Source organism: Mixophyes fleayi, chromosome 4 (genome assembly GCF_038048845.1).
Source record: "Mixophyes fleayi isolate aMixFle1 chromosome 4, aMixFle1.hap1, whole genome shotgun sequence".
Lineage (NCBI taxonomy): Eukaryota > Metazoa > Chordata > Amphibia > Anura > Limnodynastidae > Mixophyes > Mixophyes fleayi.
In genome coordinates, this window is record NC_134405.1 from 190,523,046 (window position 1) to 190,546,218 (window position 23,173).

Here is a 23,173-nt window from a genome sequence, read left to right on the forward strand (position 1 = left end):
CCAGTCTGAGGCAAAGAAAAGCTCAGTACTGCTATAAATTACTGTCCACACCTGTTTACAAGTGTCTTTATCCTATACAATACCTCTTATTCAGCGACCACAGATTAAGATGCACTTTTCCCAAGTAAGTTGCACCTTATGGTCCAAAGGTCTAGAAAAAACAAGCAAACTGTTTTTCAATGTTCAATGGCAATTCTGAATCTGACATTTGCATACTGGAGTCACTGCCATTAAAGCAAACAAGCAGGTAGCAGACTACAAAACACTAAAGAATCTCAAACAAAAAAAATGTATATAGTATATAGGTAGCTTTATTGTATCATTTAATTACAAGTTGTTAATATATGGTCACAGTACCCCTTAAAATATCCCTATAATCAGGTAAATACACATCCCTCATTAAGGACATGTTAACACAAGGTGCATAGTAATTACAAAGAACTGTCCTCATTTGGACAAACTCATTCTAGAACTGTGTAAATTACAAGGCTATAGCATAAGTCCAAGAATAATCAATTGAGCAAAAGCAAAAACATTCATTTGCATTATTTACCCGAACTTGCAGAACAAAGTGTGTGAACTAATAAGGTGAAAGCCCATTTTGAAAAAACAATGTGCTCTATGGGTAACAAAAGAAAGTTCTATATGTAAGGAAAGTTGAATAAGCAAATATGCAAGCAGTTTTAATATATATTGATAAATATATACTGTTACAAACCCATGTCACTTTAATACATTAAGAATGAAACACTCAAATAGTTTATTTCATTTAACGGTGTCACCAGCCTGAGCTAACACACAAGGAATAGTTTTTCATCTGCCAACTGTACACATTTCCAAGCTGGATCCCATCCTGAATATTTAGAAGAATTCTCCAACATCTGCTCTCTTGTCACGCAATTTGCTTCTTGCCTTTGTTCGAGCTTTGAATGCAGCAGAGTTGTTCATGTGCTTGAGTAGAAAAATAGTTTCAGTTAAAAGAAATTCATGCAAGAGACTGTTTCATGCCAACATTTTTACAGCACACTAATTCTATTTTTTAACTACAGATCAGTATTTTAGGTTTTCAAACAAGCAAGCAGTTAGTCTGGTCAGTTCGTTAATTTAATTTGTTACTAATTCTGATTACAAGCAGAAATTTTGGCCAAGTCATAATTTACTTGTGAACGTTTTTTTTTTTTGCACATCCAAATGTCTGAGTTAATAATTCTCCCTCATCCAACTGCTTCAACAAAGCATCATTTATCCACCCCCCAATTGATTCAAAGACCCAGCACAAAAGGCTATGTACACATTCCTTAGATGTGTATATAGAAAATATACCTAAATATATTTGTACATCAACAGAAAGCTATCTGTCTGGGAAGATCTTCCTTATATTTCCATGACAACTATGGAATTTTACTATTGCTTGGTACAAATGCTAATTTTGCTGCAGTTTAAAATGGATTTTAAGAAAAACTCATGGTGGATCAGCTTATTCAGCATCAGATATATGTCTGGGAGAGGAATTTGATAGCTGGTGTGCAAATTTCAATATTTGTACAGTTTAGACAATATAAATTTTAATATCAAATGCTTTAATAAAAGTACAATTAATGTGACAGCAGTACAATTTACATCATTTTTGTATTGCTTCACATTGTAATAGTGTTCTACAATCAAATAGTAAAATAAAGCACTAGAGGCATTTTGTAAGTGCGTATAAGAACAAGTGACCTGTGCTACCTACCCTTTCATCACGAGAAGCTTTCATTTCTTTAATAGTTGCTGTGTCCAAAAGCAATGGGGGACCAAGCTCAAAAATATTGCGCAGGAATCCATTTGCCTATGAAAACAAATTTTAAAAACAAACTAGTTTACAAAACATTCTCAATCCCCAAATACTTTCAAAAGTGTGTGAAAGATCCCCAATATCTAAATCTTCAATATTTACAAATAGGAATTTATTTCTAACAAACAGGTGAGGACAATAAACAGAAGAAAAAGGCCAACTTATGCTCGCTGTTACGGTGTATTGTTCAAATGTAACAATTGATCTAAGTGAACATAAATGTTAGACTTCTAGAGGCAGAGAAGAGAACCCCTCTGTTGAAATAAAATAAAAAACCTTTGGACAATTAGGCAGGTGATTAGTATTATAAAAAGGGGGAATTCCAGAGGAGGAGCTAGGGCAGTGTTGGCTAACTTGTGACACTCCAGGTGTTGTGAAACTACAAGTCCCAGCATGCTTTGCCGATATATAGCAGCTTATTGCTGGAAGGGTATGCTGGGACTTGTAGTTTCACAACACCTGGAGTGTCACGGGTTAGCCAACACTGGGCTAGGGTATGTCAATGTATAGGGAGGGCAAAGAGGAGGGGGGGGGGGGGGGGAGAGAGATATGGAAGGAAGCTTCAAGTATTAAGCACTATAGGTTCCAAATTTTGTGGAAGGCAGACACCCCAACATTAAGGCTGAATAGATATTCCATGAGACGTACCAAAAGCAAAGCCTCTGTTTAAGGGGAGGGGCTGCTTCTTCCATTCCCAAGCAATTAGGATTTTAGCTGCAGTACAATGAGCATATCCCAGTGTTTGGTAAGTGAAAAATTGCTTTAAGAGTAGTACAGAAGCAACCTGGAAATCTTATCTGGTAGATTAAGTTAATAACCATCTCCCAAAATTGGTAGGGACAAAGTACCATCTGGTAGCTATTTTGTATGCGTTTTATCTCAAAGCTACCATTGATCAAGGTTTTAGCTACTCTACGCCTGATGTGCTCGGTCCATCTCTAGAGTTGTGTTCAGATCTCTCCCCTATTTGGCCTCATGAGGTTCCAGAATTTGGTGATCCCAGGAGAGTAGGAAGTAGAGGTTGGAAATCAGGCCTTTACGACCTACAGAATACAGGTACATTCTATTTAAGACAATTAACTTAGATTAGATTAGCTCTGTGAATGGATGAAATTTGTATATATAAAAAAAAAAAAAAAACTATTGAGTTATAATATAATCAGCATAGGGTGAATGGGGGGGTCAAACTGTCAGACATATGGAGAAAGTGTTTAATGCAGGGTTTCCCAAACCCAGTCCTCAGGGCTCCCCAACAGTGCAGGTTTTCCAGATCACATGTGACATAATTAGGACCACCTGTGGATCTGATACAATGTGTCAGTCAGTAATGAATACACCTGTGCTTTAGCAAGGAGATATGGAAAACCTGCACTGTTAGGGAGCCCTGAGGACTGGGTTTGGGAAACACTGGTTTAATGCCTTCCTGAATCCATGGGCATGAAAAGCTGCAGGTCTTTCCTGGAGGAAACAGCAAATAAATTAGGGCAAGTGGTGAAGGATATGGTGATGATTTTTTTTCCACACATGTGTTAGAGTGCCAGACGATCATATGAGATCGCTGTTAAGCTTGCCAACATTTTCTCAGATAAGATCAACATGCAAGCTGAGTTTTTGTTGGCCCATATAAATTTATTGCATTGAGTTTGGAGGGATAGAAGGGTGAGTTTTGTGAAGTTATAGGGAGACATTGAAAAAGTTAAAAAAAATTGTGGCAGGGCATTAAATCTGCCTATCAAAGAGATCTATATAGAGGTCCATGCTTTTAGAATTCTTTGTAGTTTGATTGGAACAGTTGGTTATAGTGTTAAGATATAAAGATGCCCAGATACTGGATGGCTTTGGGCCTTCAGACAAATGGGAAATAGACTGTAAAATGCTTAAGTTGCATGAGGTCACACAGCAAAGTGACTTTGTCATCTCACTGGACAATGAGGAACGGTCAAATCAGGCAAAGATTTCCATCCACTAGAACATCTACAAGAGCTACACCAGATGGTATTAATTTCTTGCTAAAATACAAGACATCCCCTCAGTCCTCTAACCCCTTCAACAAGCAGATATTTAAGTGCCACTACATCAAAACAAAAAAAATTCTGATCAAATGTGAAAGAACATTGTGTAATCACAAATATGTAAACATTGACATAGGTTTACAGGTATGGCATTCTATTTACTGCATTCAAATTCTTTATCTTCAGTGAATTTTGACAAAACACCCTCCAGTTCTCATTGGCTCTTAAAACCTATGCTGGCCACTGAAGCGACATTAGTGTCCAATTTGGCCACACTTATGTTGTCATACTGAATGAGATGCAGCTGTTCACACAAGATAAGCGGCTGGATCTCCACTTCAGCAATGGCTACCCAAATAATCTAATCAGGTTTCATTGAGGGCACACATCAGACAAACTGTCCAAGCTTTTATACAAGGCAATACACATTCTAGATTTAGTGGTCCTTTGTGCTTATCAATTGTTTACAGATGTTTTAATAGGAAATCAAAGGAAATTAAATCATGTAGAATTATCAGTTATCTTACAAGAAGATGAAACTGCATCCCAGAGCCAAAGAGTTCCTTGAATGTGCCATACGTGAGTCTTTTCACCCAGCAGTCAATGTGCATGCGTTCTCTCCCAAAGCGAATCATTTCAGATTGGAACTCCCCATCCTATGCACACAAAGAAAAGAGTCGGATTAGCAAACCTAAATCTCGCAGAGCAAACTATGGAACTCCAGGATAACACCATAAGCACACTTAGGGGCATATTCAATTCCGATCCGCGGTAACGCGCGTTACCACAGAAAATGCGCACTACTGCCGGTAATACGGTATCGCAATAACGCGGATTTTCGTACACAGCCCTATGGGCTGCGAACAAAAATTCACGCTATTGCGGTACCGCGGATTAAGTTCGTGGCTGTTCCGGCGCGATCCCACGGATCAGAATTAAATATGCCCCTTAGTGTTGTATTTTTATGCAGCTCTACCATATTAGCTTGCTTACAAAGCAGGTATTTAGCAGTGGTGACCACACCACTTAGTGTAAATTGCATGTTTGTTGCAGATAGTTGTGGAATACCTCAACAGCTCTCAGGACATCACGGAAAACAGAGCGCTGCTTTCTTCGATCTACTTTGGCTCGGTGCTTGTGACAATCAGTAGCCAAAGCTTTCAGTTTTTCTGTTAAAGGCTCCAGATCTTCATAATAAAAGTCCTAAGGAATGTGGAAAAATAAATTTAATGCATATTCATAATTCAAATTCATAACTTGAGATTTACAATCTCAAATTCCAAGCGTTTTTTTTAATGCATAGAGATGCATGTCCTTATGCTAGTTTAAGAATTGTGATGGCTGCGCACTATAGAAAAGATCAATGAAAATGTACATGTTATTACTAGTGTGCTCGCAAATTATAACATTTTGCATGCCTAGATGTAGTCCAACAGTCCACATCTCTGCACAATGTAAAAACCAATCATTAGAGCTCCATAGAAGAATTACATCAAGTCCATGTAACTAGCTTATGTATATAGCCTCCTTCCCACTGATCTTTCAAAGCACGTAAACAAAACATCTAATGTCATAATGGCTGTCTATCTGGGCCAAGTGCTAATGTGCTTTACATGGTTTTTATCTGGCAGTCATCTGAAATAATAATACCTATTGTTCACAGTGCACAAACTGACTGCACTCTGCAACTAGTGGTATAGAATAAACTTAAAAAAAAATAAAAAATTCAGCAAACAATTGTACACTGCCTCTTCCTTTAGGTTAAAACTACATTCAGTGTATTTAGATACTTTGCACTAATCATATAGCTGCAAAATGATTGCTCACTTTCTGCACTTTAAAGCAAAGTGCTTTGCTACATGTAAAGTAACTACAAAAGTCCATTAAACAATACAATAGTAACCAAAACTTCCATATTATCAAAGGGTAAATGCCAACATAAGGATCAAAATACAATAAAAAAACCTAATGGATATTTCCAATGAAAAAAAATTAAAATAAAATAATTAAATGTCTGCCCTTTGAATCAGAGATTTAACGGACATGGGGCTTAATCACATTTGCTGTGAGAAACTGCTAATATTGGGTCATTTTCATTAACAGGCATGGTTTACTTGCTACAATTCTCATCTCAAATTAGTGTACATTAACCCATCGGAAAAAAAACACTAAAAGGATCTCCTCCTGTAACACCCATAGGGCATAATGTTCCCATAAGGAGTCCTCACATTTATTGTACAATCACCATGTTAAGAGGACATTGCTTAAGCTCAGGAAAAGTAGAAAAAAATGTACAACTAAGTATAATAACCATTAAGGCAACACCTGATGAACAGGCAAACATTCATGTGACACTTTCTGAAATACAGGATGTCCCACATGGTTATTATTTTGGGCAGGCTAAATGTTACCGACCAGAGGGATAGCAAAAAAAACTCACTGCAGTTAAATTGCAGTTGCATTATACTGAAGAAAAACTTCCAATTGCAGCCTTAGCCAAACAAGATTTGTACATCTTTAATATAAAACTTACAGCATCTGCTTCTCTTGCAAGTTCAAACAAGAGAGCCAGCGTCTCCCCAGCTGCAATCCTCATGTTCACATCATCACAAGACAGCAGTCGTGGCAGTTTGTGCAGATATCTGTTACAATCACACAATCACAATTTGTATATGTAGATGACCATAACATAACTAAGTTATGAACTTACAATAGCCATTTAGTAAAAAGCTACACAACATTTAAATATAACTGCTATATATGAAAACATTACAATATTTTTAAAAAAAGAAAAGTCAATGTTAAAGTGGAAGTAAATAATTGAATTAAAGGGTGTCTAATTCTATACCCCTATACTAAATCACCTCCTTTGCAAACAGTGCTTTGGTGGCTTCTCACTTGTAATCCCCAACTTTTACTCTATTATGCAGGGCCCTGGCACTCGAAGCCAGAAACTCTGATGATCACCCTTGGCACTGCTCTCCACAGAAAATACAATATGGCAGCTCTACCTGAAAGCAAAACCAAAGTACTACTACTGGGAAAACAGGGAATTTATTAGACAACTTATAAAGTTCAAAAACCCCTTAAGGTTTTCTTTGTTGCTTTTTTAAATTTAAGACGACATCAAAACTACCTACATGATAGGACATGTTCAAGAAATAGTGGTTTAACTTTATTCTAGGGAGAACAATATAAAATTACTAGAGATGAGCAACATTTTCTAACCTGTTCCACAAAACAGTCACCCCATTCTGCACTGACTGAAACTGCATGTTCCACCAGTAGTGTCTCCCAGCCCTAACCCATGCATGCCACATGGATTGCCTGTAGTCCCAGCTCTACTCAAGACTAATTCTGTGACACTCAAACTTACAAATACAGTGCAGAATGGCTTTCAGAGGCTTAGTAAGGCAAAAGCGGAGCTCAAGGTTGTACTGCCGGAACATTGCAACTCTAATACAGCCTGCTCTGTTACAAAACTATTTACACTCATCTGCAGTAATTCAAATGTCATTGTATCCCACCCTAAATAACCTGCCTCCCCTGCCTAATGTCTCCACATTCCAAAAGAAAGCCTGTTGGATTATCAGTCTCCTTAAAACAAAAAAGTCCCTTTTATAGAGCAAATCACCAATACCTCTAAATCACAACACTGCCTGAAATATACTTGTTTCCTAAACTAGCTATGTTTGTAACACTACCATTACATTAATTGTTCTGGGATGATGGCCACTGACTGCACAGGATGTGTACACATCCTGGTAGACAAATTCAAATCTATCCAACACCGGTGTCCTTTATTTTACAGCAGTGACGAATTCAGTCAAGGATACCTACATGTTAATTTTCTTCTTCACTTCACTGGTATGGCAGATAGACAGCAGTAGAGCCCATGATGTAAGACACTGGATGTGAAGTGCTGAACAATTATCGGCCCCACCTTCTGAGTGACACTGCTTGGTGAAGAGATTTTCCATACACTCCATTGTTGCATACAAATCCTAGTAAACAAATTAAGCACAGGAACGTGAAAACCGTAAAACAAAATTCCTGAAACATTAAGAAAACTAATCAGACAATTTCTCACCTCTATGTCATCTGAAGCAATGAAGCAGCATAGTCCTAAGTATGTTGCACACTGTTGAGAAGCAAAGAAACCATTGTATATAATTTGGAAGTTTTAAAATATTCAAAACTATTGCAAGTTTAAGTAATACCAAGTCTACACCTCTTAAAATCACTAGCTGTATATTTCCCATTTACCCATGAATGCATATATAGCCAGAAGACTGAAGGGGGGGACTTTGGGAAACGAATGTGTCAGAATGAAATCCTTATGCCGCTGTACGTCTCAGTACAGCAATTTGGGGTGTATTCATCCAACTGGAAGCAGTATCCAAATGCAGAAGCCCATAAATATGACAGTGCGAGGGGAGGCAGCAAACCCCTAGTGTGTCTAGCACATTCACTGTGAGCAAACTTTTGCTACGTCTGATGAATAGTAAAAAACATTTCAAGTCACAGGGCTTTTAATGTTATCATGAGACTGATTTGCTGAGAATGAGTACAGCCAGAGAGTTGCATATTACATGATGAATAGAACCACATAACAGACCCGATACTTACAGCTTGACGTGCTTGTACACTTGCACTCCTGTCACATACTATGCTTTTCAGGACAGGAGCTAGGGTTTGAAAGACTTCTTCACTTTCAATTCCAGGGCCGAGCTGACAGCACATAAGGCAGGCTAGGGCTGCAGCTGCACGCTGCTCCTCACCTTTACCTAAAGTAGAAGTTACAAAACAATTATCAAACTGGTCAGTGGAAAACTTTCGTCAGCACATTTTTCCATCTCGAGGATTACCCATGCAACAGAAGTGTACACAAAACTACTGAAGAATTCATACTTGCCTTTCTTTAGACAACGTTCAATGCTGTCTGTGAGCGTTATTCTTCTTTCTAGGATAAAATCATATAGCATCTTAGAGGACATCCCGATCTTCAGACCTTCAAGAGCAGCTTGCCTCGTCTTTGCACTGAAAAGACCATAGTAAGTCATAAGTCATACACACTGAAGATTCCCCAAAGCAGTTACAAAATATTGCAAGTAAATTAAGCATTTCAAAACAAGTGGACTTTATGCTATTTCAGTGGACACCAATGATCTTAACAAGATTATTAGTTTACATTTAAGAATTTAGAATGCATCCCTGATGAGCACAACCACTGATAGAATGTTGAAGATGAAGTCAGTTGTTTCTGTCACCAGTAAACAGCTTTCAGACCTCTGGTGTAAGTTATATAATTAGGCCATGGAGTGTTGTGAAAAATATTTACTTTTGTCAAAATCACCAGATAAAGACTAAACTAAATATGTAACAAAAAATTGCTGCACTTTTCATTCTGATACACCAATCACAATATATACCCAATTTGTCTCATTAAACTGCTTCTAAAATGCAAATTATACCCTCTAGAACAGGACACTACTTTAAGACGGGTCCTCCCTTTTATGTCAAAAGATAACCACTTCTATGCGGAACACAATATCGCACATGGACTTTCTAGTCTCAAAGGTTTGCATATTTGACCAAGATCCAAAGTAAAAGTGTATAAGTAGTATAAGTCAAACAAGTTTAAAATGTTGTAAGTAACTTTGCATCATGATGTTCCAGTCAATATACTTTTCACATTGCATTCTCTTTGAAGCTCTTCTTAAAGGGAGTCATTTAAATTTCTCCTACACTTAAGCTGGGTATACACTTCTGCAATTAATGTGCAGATCACACAATAAGTGAGATAAGTAATTGTATTAGTGTGTACGCTCCTGCAATTATGTTTTTCTCGTACCAAAGCACATTGTAGAGTTTCATTTGGTTTACAAACTTCCTAAAAATCATGATCACAGATGAAAGGATGTCGGGCAAATGTGGAACTGTGTATGCACTCACGACCAGCAGTGTAGGCAGATATCTGTAGTGTGTGAAAGGAGTCATGATCTTTTCAGCAGAAGGTTACAAGAAATGCAGATCTCGGATCCGACGGTAAATCATGTAGGTGTGAATCCTACAGGATTTTCAGTCGTTTGCGACATTGCATCTGGCGTAAAATTGCACAAGTGTGTACCCAGCTTAAAGTTAACACGGGCCTCATTATAAAGCACACTCCACAATGCTGAAGTGGAATCAGCATATCTAGATTTCTGCAGACACTAGCTTATTAATTAACATAACGATGGGAACTACATCATTCTGTTAGGTATAAAGGGAAAGGGGTTACACTTCCCCTTTAGCAAAACATGTTCTGTACATACAAAGACTATGGATTTTAGTAGCTCATCACCTTCCTACCTAGAAATGAAAACTGCTGTCATGTGAATGAGGAATCTTACGGTTTGTTTTTCTTCCTATTGACTAATCCATACACAGAACCTGCATTGTCCGACTGAAAGAGGCAGACATGGATTTGAAGGTTTTTGGTAGAGCAGATTTAATTATGGGGCTATTATCCACCAGATCTGTACAAATGACAATTTATATACGAAGTTTGACAGCCTCTAACATAATTTTGTTTTTACATAAGGCTTATGCTAAAGTTTCTGCTTCTGACCTATAACTGTACTTCTGGAAGATAAAGGGAATTAAACCCAGGATAAAACAAGTCCTACGTCTTGCACATCACTAAGTATATGACAGATTCAGGATAAATGAGGGCATTAGAAGGGGACTCCACAGCAATACGCTGGGCCTCAAAGCTCTTCCAAAATATATGAGCAACCCTTACACACAATAATTCAAACAGACCCTTAGATACTGGTGCAGGCAATTGGATCTCGCAGTAGACAGCTCAACAACATCACCTACAGAACCATGAGGGGACTGTCCTGACCCCATGGAGACTGCAGTGATACTTGCACAACCCATACTCCAAGCAAAGAACCTTCCCACACTTACTGCAGCATGTCTAATGTAGCAAGGGTACCCCTGCTATACACCAAGGTGGGTATTCAATTGACGCCGTCAGTTGAATACCCCCCTAAGAGTAAAACCATCAGGGACATATTAAAATGTATTTTAAAAAAAAAAAAAAAAAAAAAAAAGAACTCTCTCTGCACAATGAAAGAGGGGTATTTAATATGATATGGAGAGTTGGGGCTACTTTGCCTGTACTTATGCCTTGCAGAGGACAGATCTCAGAGGTGCTAGCATGAAGGCATAAAGGAAAATATTATAAAACATACCTTTTATCCATTGTAAGCTCCATGAGGCCCTTTAATTTGTACTCAAAATCTTCTTGAGCAGTGTCTTCATCAACTTCAGCTCCTAATGTGAAAGACAGTTTTACACTTGTGCAACAGTATGAATACTACACATAGGCAAATAGCAAGTAAACTCACCATCCTCAGCAAAGTTGGCAACATCACTAAAACTACTGCAGTGACTCATGGTTTCAATTGAGGAATCATCATCACTAAACGGCTGGATGTTTTTTTGCCGGCAACCTAGGGAAAAAAATTATATTAATACTTACAAAACTGTCATTACAGAGACATCAATTATAAGATATTCAGACTACATAAGATTACATCCAGTACACCAGGGTTGGACAATATGATAAAAGTTAGTCAAATCTACAAGCGTAGGATTTCTAAGGATTCAGGCAAGATGTGAAATCATAACAATCCAGAACATACCTCAAACAATGAAGTGCAAGAATTCTAGAATAATTATCACAATCCCCACACCTAATTATTGGAAGCATATGTGAAGGTCTTCAACATGCAATACACAAACATTATTACTGTGCTAGAAGAGTTGAGCAAAGATTGAGAGCAATTCCTAAAGCAAATCTCCAGCACATATATGATAGGAGTTTTAATATGCTTAAATTGCAAATTTTCAAACCTTGTAAGCCTCAAGTAATGATTTTAATTAGTGGTGATCTCTTTTATTTACATCACCAGAGCATATTTTTGTCAGTTCTTAAATCAAGGACCGACAAATCCCAGGAGCAAGGTAGCCAATGTACCTAAAGAATTACTGCTGGGGCCAAAGCTTTGAGAGTCATTTCTGTTGTAATGAATAAATGCACAATTTTCCATCTCTTTAGATTAATGAAACCACTCCTGGCTTAAACTCAAAGTACTATTGAAGTGCTGGGAGTATCAAATAGTAGGTCACATTTTCATGCCTGTTTCTGCTCATTTCAGAGAAGAGCTGAATATAATTGTCTTTGCCTGTACAATGTAGCAAAGATAATCATATCGTTGCTAAAGTTAATCGACTCAAAAGAAAATATACTTTAAAAAAGTCTTAAGGTCCTAATGACCTATCACAAATGCTTCCAAAACACTGACATCATCCCTTGACATTACCTCATTTGAAATGAAAATGCAAGTGCAATACCTATTGAACACTAAGAATAAATATGTGAAGCCAGCAGGCAGCTAAAAAGTTAAAAGTTCATATAGCCAGAAAAACCTATGTATAATGAAGCCAAGTAATGGATGCTACAATGGTTAGCTAACACGGCAAATAAGAGCCATAAAGTCCAATAAATGGTTTCTGGCAACCTAAGGTGGACTTATGCAACCAATGTTAGAATAAAATGCAGATATGTGCTGAATGAGGTGAATTGTGCTGCACGCAGGATCTACTGCACCAACAAAGTTTGCTTCTTCATTTTGGCTTTTCAAACTAGATCCCTTTGCTGTGATTTAAAAAGCATTTACTCTCTCCTATATTAACACTTAATGTGGGAGCTGTTTAGAAACCTCATTTCCATGTACTCATTGTAAGCTGACAAACTGGTAGCCAACACCCCATTCTTAACTATTTAGGAGTGAATCAAAATGGGAGACAGGAACAGATCAGACAGTGTGTGTCACTCACGTATGTGACTGCAAAACTGTTTGCATACATAAAAAGCAAAAAGCTTGTTTTATTGTATTTTATGCATACATAAAAGTTGGGGCAGTCCTAGTGAAATTGCAAGCCTCCCTAAGCAATTATCTAACTTCTCAGGATATTATGCCTGCTCAATAACTTGCTATCCTTTAAACAGTTACCCATTGGCTTAAGAGAATTAGAGCAGGCGACAGATTTAAAAAGAAACAGCCTAGAATTTCCACAAGTCAGCTAGAAACTGTTTGAAATTGCTTTTTGTAATTAAAGACAAACATGTGAAGCATCTCAAGAGATCACCTTGCCAACGGTTATGCATAGGTGTGGCAGCCAGTGGTCCAGGTCATATTGTCAAGCCAGAAGGAAGAATGTATTAAGCTAAATGGCAACCAAACAAAGGCTGATGCTGGAGTATGTGAAGACACCAAAGGCATAAAGAGGTAAGATAATACAGTAAGGCAACAATCCAAAACATACTTCAATAAACCATGAAGTAATACAGGAATTTTAGACTAGCTTGCAAAATTCCCACACTAGATTCTTGAAAGGCTACAGGGAGACTTTATACAGTACACAAAAATTATTTCTGTGCTAGAAAAGTACGATTGGGAAAAATTCCTAACAAATACAGAGAGACACTTCGATGCCTACAAGAAACATGTGGAATTTGTAATTTCTGCCAAAGGAAGTGGTTACCAAGTACTGAGTGACCGTATGCCCAAACCTTTGTACAAGCCATATTTGGTTTTATTTTTCTACCCGTTAAATTCAGCAAATATATAGTAATTACACAAAAATAGGTCAAATTTAAGTTTACATACTGTATAGGATGTGCCATAGTCTAGAGTGTGATTTGTTTTGCATAAAAATGTAAGCTGTTCATTTGAATCTTAGTTTCAGCTTAAAATAAAATACAGTACAAGAAATGGTTACTGAACCCAAGCCATACAACCTTGAAATACAGAACAGGTTCAAATGACAGCTATGTTTACTTTGATTGATAGAACATTTTCCAAAATGTTTACTTAATATGATAAGTGAAATTTAGAATGGAAAAACAAACACCTACATACACATTTTATATGCCACATAATGCTTATTCACACAAGAGCTGATACATTTACCAGATTCCATTCAGCCACCAAACAGAACTGTGTGGGCTTACCGGCAAAGACACTTCTAGTGTGCCGACAACTAGAAACAAACCGACGGCAGTATAAATCTGTCCACATGCAGATTGGTCAGAACACTGGCAATGTCAGTGTTAGAAACGCCCTTCTCCAGGTTGCTAATGGGGAGCCAGTGCCAACACGTATGAGAACCCCAAGTGTCCCCAACACGGGCCCCTAGTTCTGCTAATCTGCAGTGATGGTGCAATAAATGGAAGTCCCCTAACTTGAAGGATGTTTTTATACAATATGTCCAAAACAAAAAAAAAAGTCTAGTTTTATATTCAGTAATAAAGTATTGTCACTGTTTTGAGGGTGTCAGAACAATGTGTTTCATAATGAAACATTGTTTTCAAAGTGCAGTTAAAGTACATTGTCATGTATCCTATAATACAGTGTTTCTTAAACGTGGTCCTCAGGACCCCTAACAGTACATGTTTTCCATATCTCCTTGCTTTAGAACATGTGTATTGATTACTGACACCAATAGATTCACAGGTGGTATAATTTCCCTTGTCTTCTGTAAAACCTGCACTGTAGGGTACCAGAGGACTGGGTTTGAGAATCTTCTATAATACGCAGCATAGCACTGTGTATGTGACACTTTCAGACATCCCACTGTAACATTAAGCTGTGTTTTCACTTACAAATGGGTATATCACTACCACCTAATCAGCTCACAGGCACTTCCAGCTTACGCTGGCGCGATAGTTGGAACATAAACAGAGTTCAAAAATATACTGATAGCCTTAATGGCTGCCAACTAAAATGGGCCCTAGTGTGTGTATGTGTGGTACACAATTCATACTAAGCTAAAAATCATGTGCATAATTAGATATTAGGTTACCATTACACGGATTCAGACAATGGGCTCTGTGCAGCTGCAGAAACTATCTGAGTATATTTTACAGGTTAAAGGACCTACAATCTAATGCTATTGATGTAGCAAGTCAGATAAATGAAGAAAGAAACCATTATTTCCAATGAAGATTCTCAGCGGTTTACAAGGAAGCTGATGTACCAGTCACAAACTCAAAACAATTATACAAAACAGTAGTGACCACACTAATACCTGTATAGGCATCTATGATGCCTCAAAACCCAAGCACTCTTCAAGACCAATCTCATGTGTGTATTTGTACACAAAACAAAAGTAACACGTTTGTCATAGATGTTATGACAAAGTGCTTTATTTGCTCTCATACAGCAGTATTTGTATTGTTGCCAACTTTCCCTTATTTCCAGGGACAGTCAACTGTGTTAAAGATCTGTCACTATTTTTAATTTTTGTAACTGAACACTACAATGTCTCATTCTGTGTACTGGATGCAGCTCTTGCGATTATAAATGGATACCTCACAATCATCCAAATTTAGACTGGACAGTCCTGATTTGAAGGCTCTGTCCTGACATACCAATAAGCACAGCTTTGTACCAAACGGTGGGAAGGTTGGGGGAGATATTGTACACTGCTGCTCTGCATGCACGAGCTGCCTCAATCAGGTGATGTGTCCACAGCAATGACGGATTTATATAGGGAGGGGAGAACAGAACAGGGAAACTGAACACTTCGGATGCGCTAGGCACACCCCAAGCTGTAAGGACAAATGTCGGGAGGTATGTCAAAAGCTGGGTACACACTACAGAAATTTCTACCAACTTTTTATGCCGAGCAATTTTACATGCGATCGATGGTCCGATCGCTCGGTCCATGGACTGCATAAACACTAGCATTGTTTAGGACGATAAAGGGAAGAGTGTACGTCCCTTTAGCGACTTTTTACAGCCATGTTGTCGTGAGCAATGACTAATTTCATACTCACTGTTGTGGATCGGTCGGAAGTTTATACACACTACACAGCGGAAACGAGATTGGAACGAAAATATTAAACGGTACGACCAACCAAATGAGGCGATAATCGTCCATTTGGGCAGACTTGCGACCATTGTGTCACTGCACACACTGACCCGACTTTTGAACGAGCGGTCGGTCGTGTGTCGGCTGTTTGAGCCGATTATTGGACGAAAACAGTGTAGTGTGTACCCAGCTAAAGAATACTTGTTGAAGCATATAGAACATCCACCTAAATCTAAGAGCTGGATAAAACCTTGAGAAAGATAGTGTCATTCTTTCAGCTACCATGTTTAACTTTTCAGAGTGTTAAGTATGTGCAAATATTCCCTGAGAGTCCTCCCAAAGTCCCATAATTAATGACTTGCTTTCGCTTGCATAACCAGTCAATTATGTTTCATTACCTAAACCTCATTGTTGCATGCTCATGAAAAACATTAGACTATTGGCTTTTTGCCATCAACATGCAAGTTAGCCATCAGCTGTCTGCAGGGAGCACCTTTATCTTACTGGAGTCTACCAGAAGCATGAGTAAGCAGAGACTGATGATCTGCAAAATGAACATTTGCTTTAAGTATGCTGACTAAAGAAGCTATTACAACAATAATTCCAGCCAAACATGTAAATTATAAATACATAGTAATACTATAATAGTGCTCATGCAAATGAAAGCCTAGAAACATCTTAGAACTGACCATTTTAGACCCCAAAATAGTTAGTTTGCCAACAGTAAAACAAGACAAAAATATATACATTAGAGTCTAAGACGGAGTCTAAGCCTTAGACTGTGCACATTGCAGTCATGTCATTTTATGTCTAGATTGTTATGAGGCCTGGGTATGTCACGGGCACAGCACGAGGATGGACTAGGCAGGATCCTGTTGTGTCCTTACCTTCTCTAGAGTTTCTCTTCCACTACCCACTCAGATAACAAAATCCCTGGAATGAGAGGTGGGCGGAGCTCACGTTTGTTTCTAGTGCAGCATCAAAATTACAAACTTTGCATGCCCAAATCCCTGACACTGTCCATTAGATGGCAATATATAATTTTATTTGCATTACAGTGGAAATAAAGTTTCAGTAAAAAGGCATCAGCCTCAAGATTATAAAAGACAGTGAAGCATTTTAGTGGTTGCCAACCCTGCCTCACATGTACCAGTTAGGTTAGGGGAAGCAATGCCTACCGCTACATAAAATACAGTGTCCACATCACATGACCAAATATGTACCGTGACTGTAGTAATGCTGTAGTCCTATTGCCGAGTAAAGGTATAATCACCCATTATACCAAGCAAGCACAACCCAGCAGCTTGCTGAGCAGGCCCCTAAACAAAAGTGTCTGTATTTCTAGAAACATCTGATTAAAAATTGAAACCGCTCAACTATGTGGACAGTCCTACTACCACTTTAAGATGTAAAAACAAATTTCACCCAGAAACCTTAATCATTACTAGGTGGAGTAGCAGTCATACGACTACAGTACATTTCATAGCTGGGTCTGGCATTGCATCCATCTATGCTCTCAGCTCCTCTCAATAGCATTTTTTAGAACAATCTGTATGGAAAACCCCACCAGGAGCAACAAGTCTTACTGGACCACAGCAGCAACCAGATAGGGTGACCCTAGGTAAGAAATATATTTGATCAATGTTTAGTTTGTGGCTCCACCCATTGGTGCATTTTGGTTTACAAACGGCTTCAGAGGCGCACTTTGATTTAGCCAGTACCATTACCTTATGAAATTATATGCATTAACCAATAAATCTAAAATGTTCTTACCCTTTTACTTCTGTCCTCTACAGTAGCAAAACCTGACAAACATGAGCAATAAAGTTTGGGTGAATGTAAGCAAGCATATTATGCTTCTGTTTTAAAAAAAAAAAAAAAGCACACAACTTGTTGGGTTTACAAGCTGGTCATAGGACTTTTAAAGCTAATTTTTTTCTCATTAGCCAATAATGGCAACAGAATTCTGGTTGCCTAAACAATCAGTTCTAAGATTCAGTATTTTAAGGTATAAGGTATTTTAAGGTATATAAAGTATAAAATGAGTTCTATTTATCTTTTCTTTTGAGTGTGCACAGAAAGGTACAACTTATTTTCACTAAATAGTCCAACCAGCTGCAACAAGCTATATGTGGCACTGCCGTCAAGCAAATTCCATATGCTACATCACATTTTCCACACAAACTAAAGTCAATCATACTGCAGAAGGACACACTACTGATAACAGACTGCTACCAAAGTTCACTCTGAATATTTGTCGCTTTCAAACACTGCATTAGCATACAATATAATGATAGAATTATTGCCTGTAAGTGGGAAGAAAGACTAGTTCAATCAGAATACTTAGGCAGAGGTCTCCAATACATAAATACAAAGTAAATATGCAAGTGCTAAAAAACAGGTGTGCCAAACCAAATTACATTACTACTCCCCAACACCTTATAACAAAATTATGAATTTAGCTTGCTCTGTCCAGTCAAATTTTTGGATTGAAATATTCTATATGCAACTTCGGGTTCCACTCAAGTCACAGCTTTCAGAAGATCAGAGTCTAAAGAAATTACTGAGTGGACAACAGTGCAAACTTTAGTATTAGTATCTACAGGGATTCAGTCAAGGCAAATACAGATAAAATACCTAAGTTTAAAGGGACAGGGACACAGAAGGGACAATTAGTTGCCACAGAACCAATAGATTTTCTATATTTTCAGCAACAGCTGAATAAGACTGTTTATTGTACAGATCTTTGCATGTGATAACTGATAATCTCCCCATTCGCTTCCCAAAGTTCTAGGGATAACTACCTCACTTTAGAGCTGCTGTAAAATCAAACACCATCATGATTACTTATTAAATTTGAGCCACAGCTATCAGTTGGAACAATGGGCAACTACAAAACAATGTTGTAAAGCATGCACTGTACATAGGGGAAGAAAAAAAAAATAAAAAAAATAAATAAATCGCATTTGGCAGCAATGACCTGAAAAACAAATAAATTATCCTGATAATTATATTCAGCACACAAATGACAAACTTTAGTGTAAATAATGGTTGTATCAAGACTAAATTAATGAAACCATCTCCTATACTAAACATCTAGATCATGCCTGGCCAAGCTGTGGCACTCCAGGTGTTGTGAAACTACAGGTCCCAGCATAGCCTAAATACCATACAGCATACACCTGTAGGGCGCTGCAGACCTCATGTGGCACCATATAAAGGATAAAAATAACAATAGCCTGTCAGCTGGCAAAGCATGGAGGATTTCTAGTTTCACAACATCTGGAAAGCCAAAGCTTGGACAGGCCTGATGTAGACTGTGGAACTTGTGCGCTAATCAGATACATTGGAAATTGTTTTAAGCATTTCCCACTTAAGCTAAACTGGGAGTAATGAAGAATCCTCATATCATTTATTGGTAGGCAACAATTGTGATTGGGGATTAGTTGAGACTTTCAGGATTCACCCCCTACCCCCCCCCCCCCCCCCCCCCCCCCCCCACCCGCCCCCAGCTTAAGTGGATATTTGCTGACTTGCATAATACTGGGTTTGCATTTCACCAGTTCATTATACTGTACAAATTGTTTACACAAGATCAGATGGATAAAAAGGTTCTATAAAAGGCTCCATAAAAACCCGTTTATGTTTTTAGAGGCATAGAAACAAAGAATTTCATCAGGGCTGTGGTGAACTGTAACCCAATTATAATGTTGATGTATTTTCTTATGTAAAAATGGATATAAAATATTGCATGTCATAGTGGGAGTGACTGCTCATTTTGAGTCTAAGGGGCATATTCAATTCTTTGAAGTCCCCGCGGCATTAAAACTATTACCGTTATTACGGTATTAGTAAACTGGATTTCGGCTCGCAGCTCCTTGAGCCACGAGCTGAAATCCAGCGAGAAAACTACGGTAATAACGGTATTTACTCGCACTACTACCGCAACAGTATTTACGCGCACTACTAACGTATTAACAGTAATGGTGCCCACAAGTTTTTTGGCATTATCGCCAACAATTGAATATGCCCCTAAACATTCTATCTTGCATAACAGAAAGTTGATTTTTTTTTTCATTAAATCCTTGTTCAAAGCATAGACGTTTTTGATCAGACCGATGACACATGCGGGTCCCAAAGCCAAATTTTAAAGTCCAGAAGCATCAACTCCCATATGCACTCATAAGTCCCTTACCAACGTTAAGACAGGTGCAAAGTATACAGTGAGTTAAAGTTTATGTAACACCAATCATAACGCAACGCTGCATATAGAATATGAAGTCATTCACACCTGTCCCTGCTCCAGTGTTTTATGTATTTTGTCACAAGCCTACAACAATCAAGAGGGAATATGAGAGAGAGAGAGAGAGAAAGAGAGGGAAACTCCACACAGTTAAGGCCCTGGTTTGAATCCAAACACATGTCCCTGATGCTGTGATGGGCCAATACTAACAACTGTGCCACAAAGTTCCTGAGAGACGCTGTTCCAGACTGTTAACCTGGGAGCACAAATCACACCAGCGTCTGCATTGATGGGTTCTCAAAGTTTGCGAGGGTTCCAAACATGGCACCCACACAGCTCTGCACAATGTCCGATAACTACAATTCTAGTTTAATACTGGCCTTACTTATTCTTTAATTCTTAATGGCCAGAGTTGGAACTTAAAACACACAGGCACTAGAGTCCAATGATACATATTCTAATTCATATATAATTCTTAATATTGAGTGTTATAAATGTCTTTGAGACAATATATATTCACTCATCAATTGGCAAAAGCCTTTATTTCAAAATGCTGGTTAAAAGAATTTAATAGTATTAATGGTGAAATGTTAAACACAGATAGAGAAGTGTTAGTAATGTAAGAAATTGTGGAATAAAAACACACGCCCTTCAATAGCAGTCTTAAGTAACAAACTATTTTTCAGAATGGTTGAGTAAGTGATCTCAGTGATAACGTAATACCAGTGAAACAGATATGTAACTGATACTACGCCAATGGGTGGTTGAACCTTATATTCAAGGTGCACCAACAGCTCCCGGTTGTATCTCTGGATATATAATAAGCTAGTCTAATATTCTGGCCATATATATTGGGTGGGACACTCCAATAAATTGCCACTAGCAGTATCCTAAATGTTATATACCTCATTTAGGATATCGCTAGGGGAAATTTAGTTACCGTAAGTGTTCCACATAATATATATGGTCAGAATATGAGATTATCACGTACTCAACCATTCTGTAAGATAGATGGTTTAAGTTACTTAAGACAGCTATTGAAGGGCTTGTGTTTTTATTCCACAATTTCTTACATTACTAACAATTTTCTGTTTGTTTAATATTTCACCATTAGTACTATTAAGGAATTTTTTTAACCAATATTTTGAAATAAAGGCTTTTGCCAATTAATGAGTGAATATATGTTGTCTCACAAATTTATAATACTCAATACTAAATAATTATGTATGAATTAGAATATGTATTAGTGGACTGGTGTGCCTTTGTGTTTTAGGTTCCAACTATGGTCTTTACAAATTATTTTTATTATCTGCTGGAAGAGAGCCCCTCATCTATACAATTATATTTTTTCCATGGATCAGGTTTATGATTGAGGTCAGTCCCCTTCCTTATGCGATTACATCTCTCTTGGCAGGACCCAATGATTCTTTCAAATGCTCAGGCAAAGCACTAGGACACCAATTAGGAGTTGGGGTATATTACTGTTGTCAACAGATAAATACACAAAACAAGCAAACTTTAACCCTCATGAGTAGAAAGTAGTACTAGTCTTGTTTTGTAAGTAATTTAAGACGCCTCTGCATGTATTCAACAAAGCCTTATTTCAAGTCTATTTAGCCTGCATTGGCCCCTGAAGCTTCTATACTTCTGAATTATATTGGCCTCACTGTACATGAATCAAATGCAGGCAGGGTGACGGGGGGACTGGTAGAAGCAGAGCAAAGGGACGGCGCACACGGGGGGGAGACAGAGCCAAGGGGACTCGCACACAAGGGGGGGGGGGGTAATAGGCAGAGCCAAGGGGCCTCGCACACACACGATTGGGATGGGGACAGAAGAGGCAAAGTCATAGGGGGGGGGGGGTACAGCCATTGGGCCTCACACACATGGTAGGGGGTACAGCCATAGGGCCTCACACACACACATTGGGGGGGGGGGCTGGTAGAGCCAAGGGGCCTCGCACACACATTGGGGGGGGGGGGTTTCGGGGTAGAAACAGAGCCAAGGGGCCTCTCGCACACAGGTGAGAAGCAGGTCAGCTGACGTGCAATAAACAGCTGCTCAGTCGCGCAAACGGGAAATTGACGTCAGCACAGTGTCTGGGAAACAATGCGAGAAGGGAGGGTGACCGGCAGTGCAGAGGACCTCGCTCAAATTTTGGAAATGGGTGTCGGCGATAACCATAGGGACTGTATGAAACATTTTTGTAAGAACTACTAAGACAAAGTGAGAGTCTGCATCAAGACCCCACCGAACAGTGTATCACCCGGAGACCGGGCCACAGGGCAAATACCGGCTTAAAAACGTGTATGATGGGACTTGTAGTGTACACCCAATGCATTCCCCGCGCCACAAGGCGTACAGTGAGAGCTGGGGAACCACAATTCCCACCATGCAGCGCGCTACCACAGCCCTGATCTGCCAAGTGTCTGCTCTTACCCGCGGCGCGGCTGCTCTTCTTTTTAGATCTCGGCATCTCTGCGGCAATGTACCCGCTCCTTCTTCCTGGTCTAGATCACGGCGTCAGGCGTTGCCTCCGGTTCTTCGGTGCTAGTTTAGTAAAAATCAGCCGATGGAAGAACACTTTTTACTAAAACGTCTCTCAGAAATAAGGTTTGAATCGTCTATCGGCAGAAGTGAAAAATGTTTTAAAGAAGATTTGAATGAAATTCCGGTGAATGCCTGTGAATGAAGACGACACATTTTACCTCTGAACACCTCGGGATAAAGCAGATGGCGCCGGTGCTAGGGCTTTTATTAGTGCGGTCTGTGACGTCGGCAAGGTCGAGACCAGCTACTGGCCAATCCCGTGACACGGCACGTACGTACAGTAACAGGACGCGAAGACGTCATAGTGTGTGCGGGAAAATCGCCCAATCGATTTCGTCCGTTGTTAGATGGAAAATTGTGAATGTCTATGTCTTGTGGAATGTAATTGGCAAGGCATCGTTCGACTTTAGTTCCAGAAGAGCTGGAGCGCCATAGATTGCACACTTATACACTAAAATAATACAATACCAATTGGAAAAAAAACACCAATAAAAGGATGTCTGCATGCGTCTGATTTATATAAAACTAATTATGTAGTAAATTTAAATAGTACAGTAGTCATAATTATGCCTAAAATAAGCGAATGTTGTAGAATACCTT

General features: G+C 38.7%; 1 protein-coding gene across 1 annotated transcript; it reads right to left on the bottom strand.

Annotated features, from left to right (window-relative positions):
- Positions 1 to 293: 293 nt before the first annotated feature.
- Positions 294 to 22,766, bottom strand: IFRD1 (interferon related developmental regulator 1). The gene is made up of 12 exons (XM_075209019.1): positions 22,463 to 22,766; positions 11,247 to 11,351; positions 11,091 to 11,172; positions 8,762 to 8,886; positions 8,476 to 8,633; positions 7,937 to 7,987; positions 7,687 to 7,850; positions 6,380 to 6,488; positions 4,915 to 5,049; positions 4,374 to 4,502; positions 1,733 to 1,828; positions 294 to 951 (listed from the first exon to the last, which is right to left on the bottom strand). The coding sequence occupies exons 1-12, from the start codon at positions 22,497 to 22,499 to the stop codon at positions 862 to 864; spliced, it is 1,281 nt and encodes a 426-aa protein (XP_075065120.1). The 5' UTR covers positions 22,500 to 22,766; the 3' UTR covers positions 294 to 861.
- Between the last annotated feature and the right edge of the window lie 407 nt (positions 22,767 to 23,173).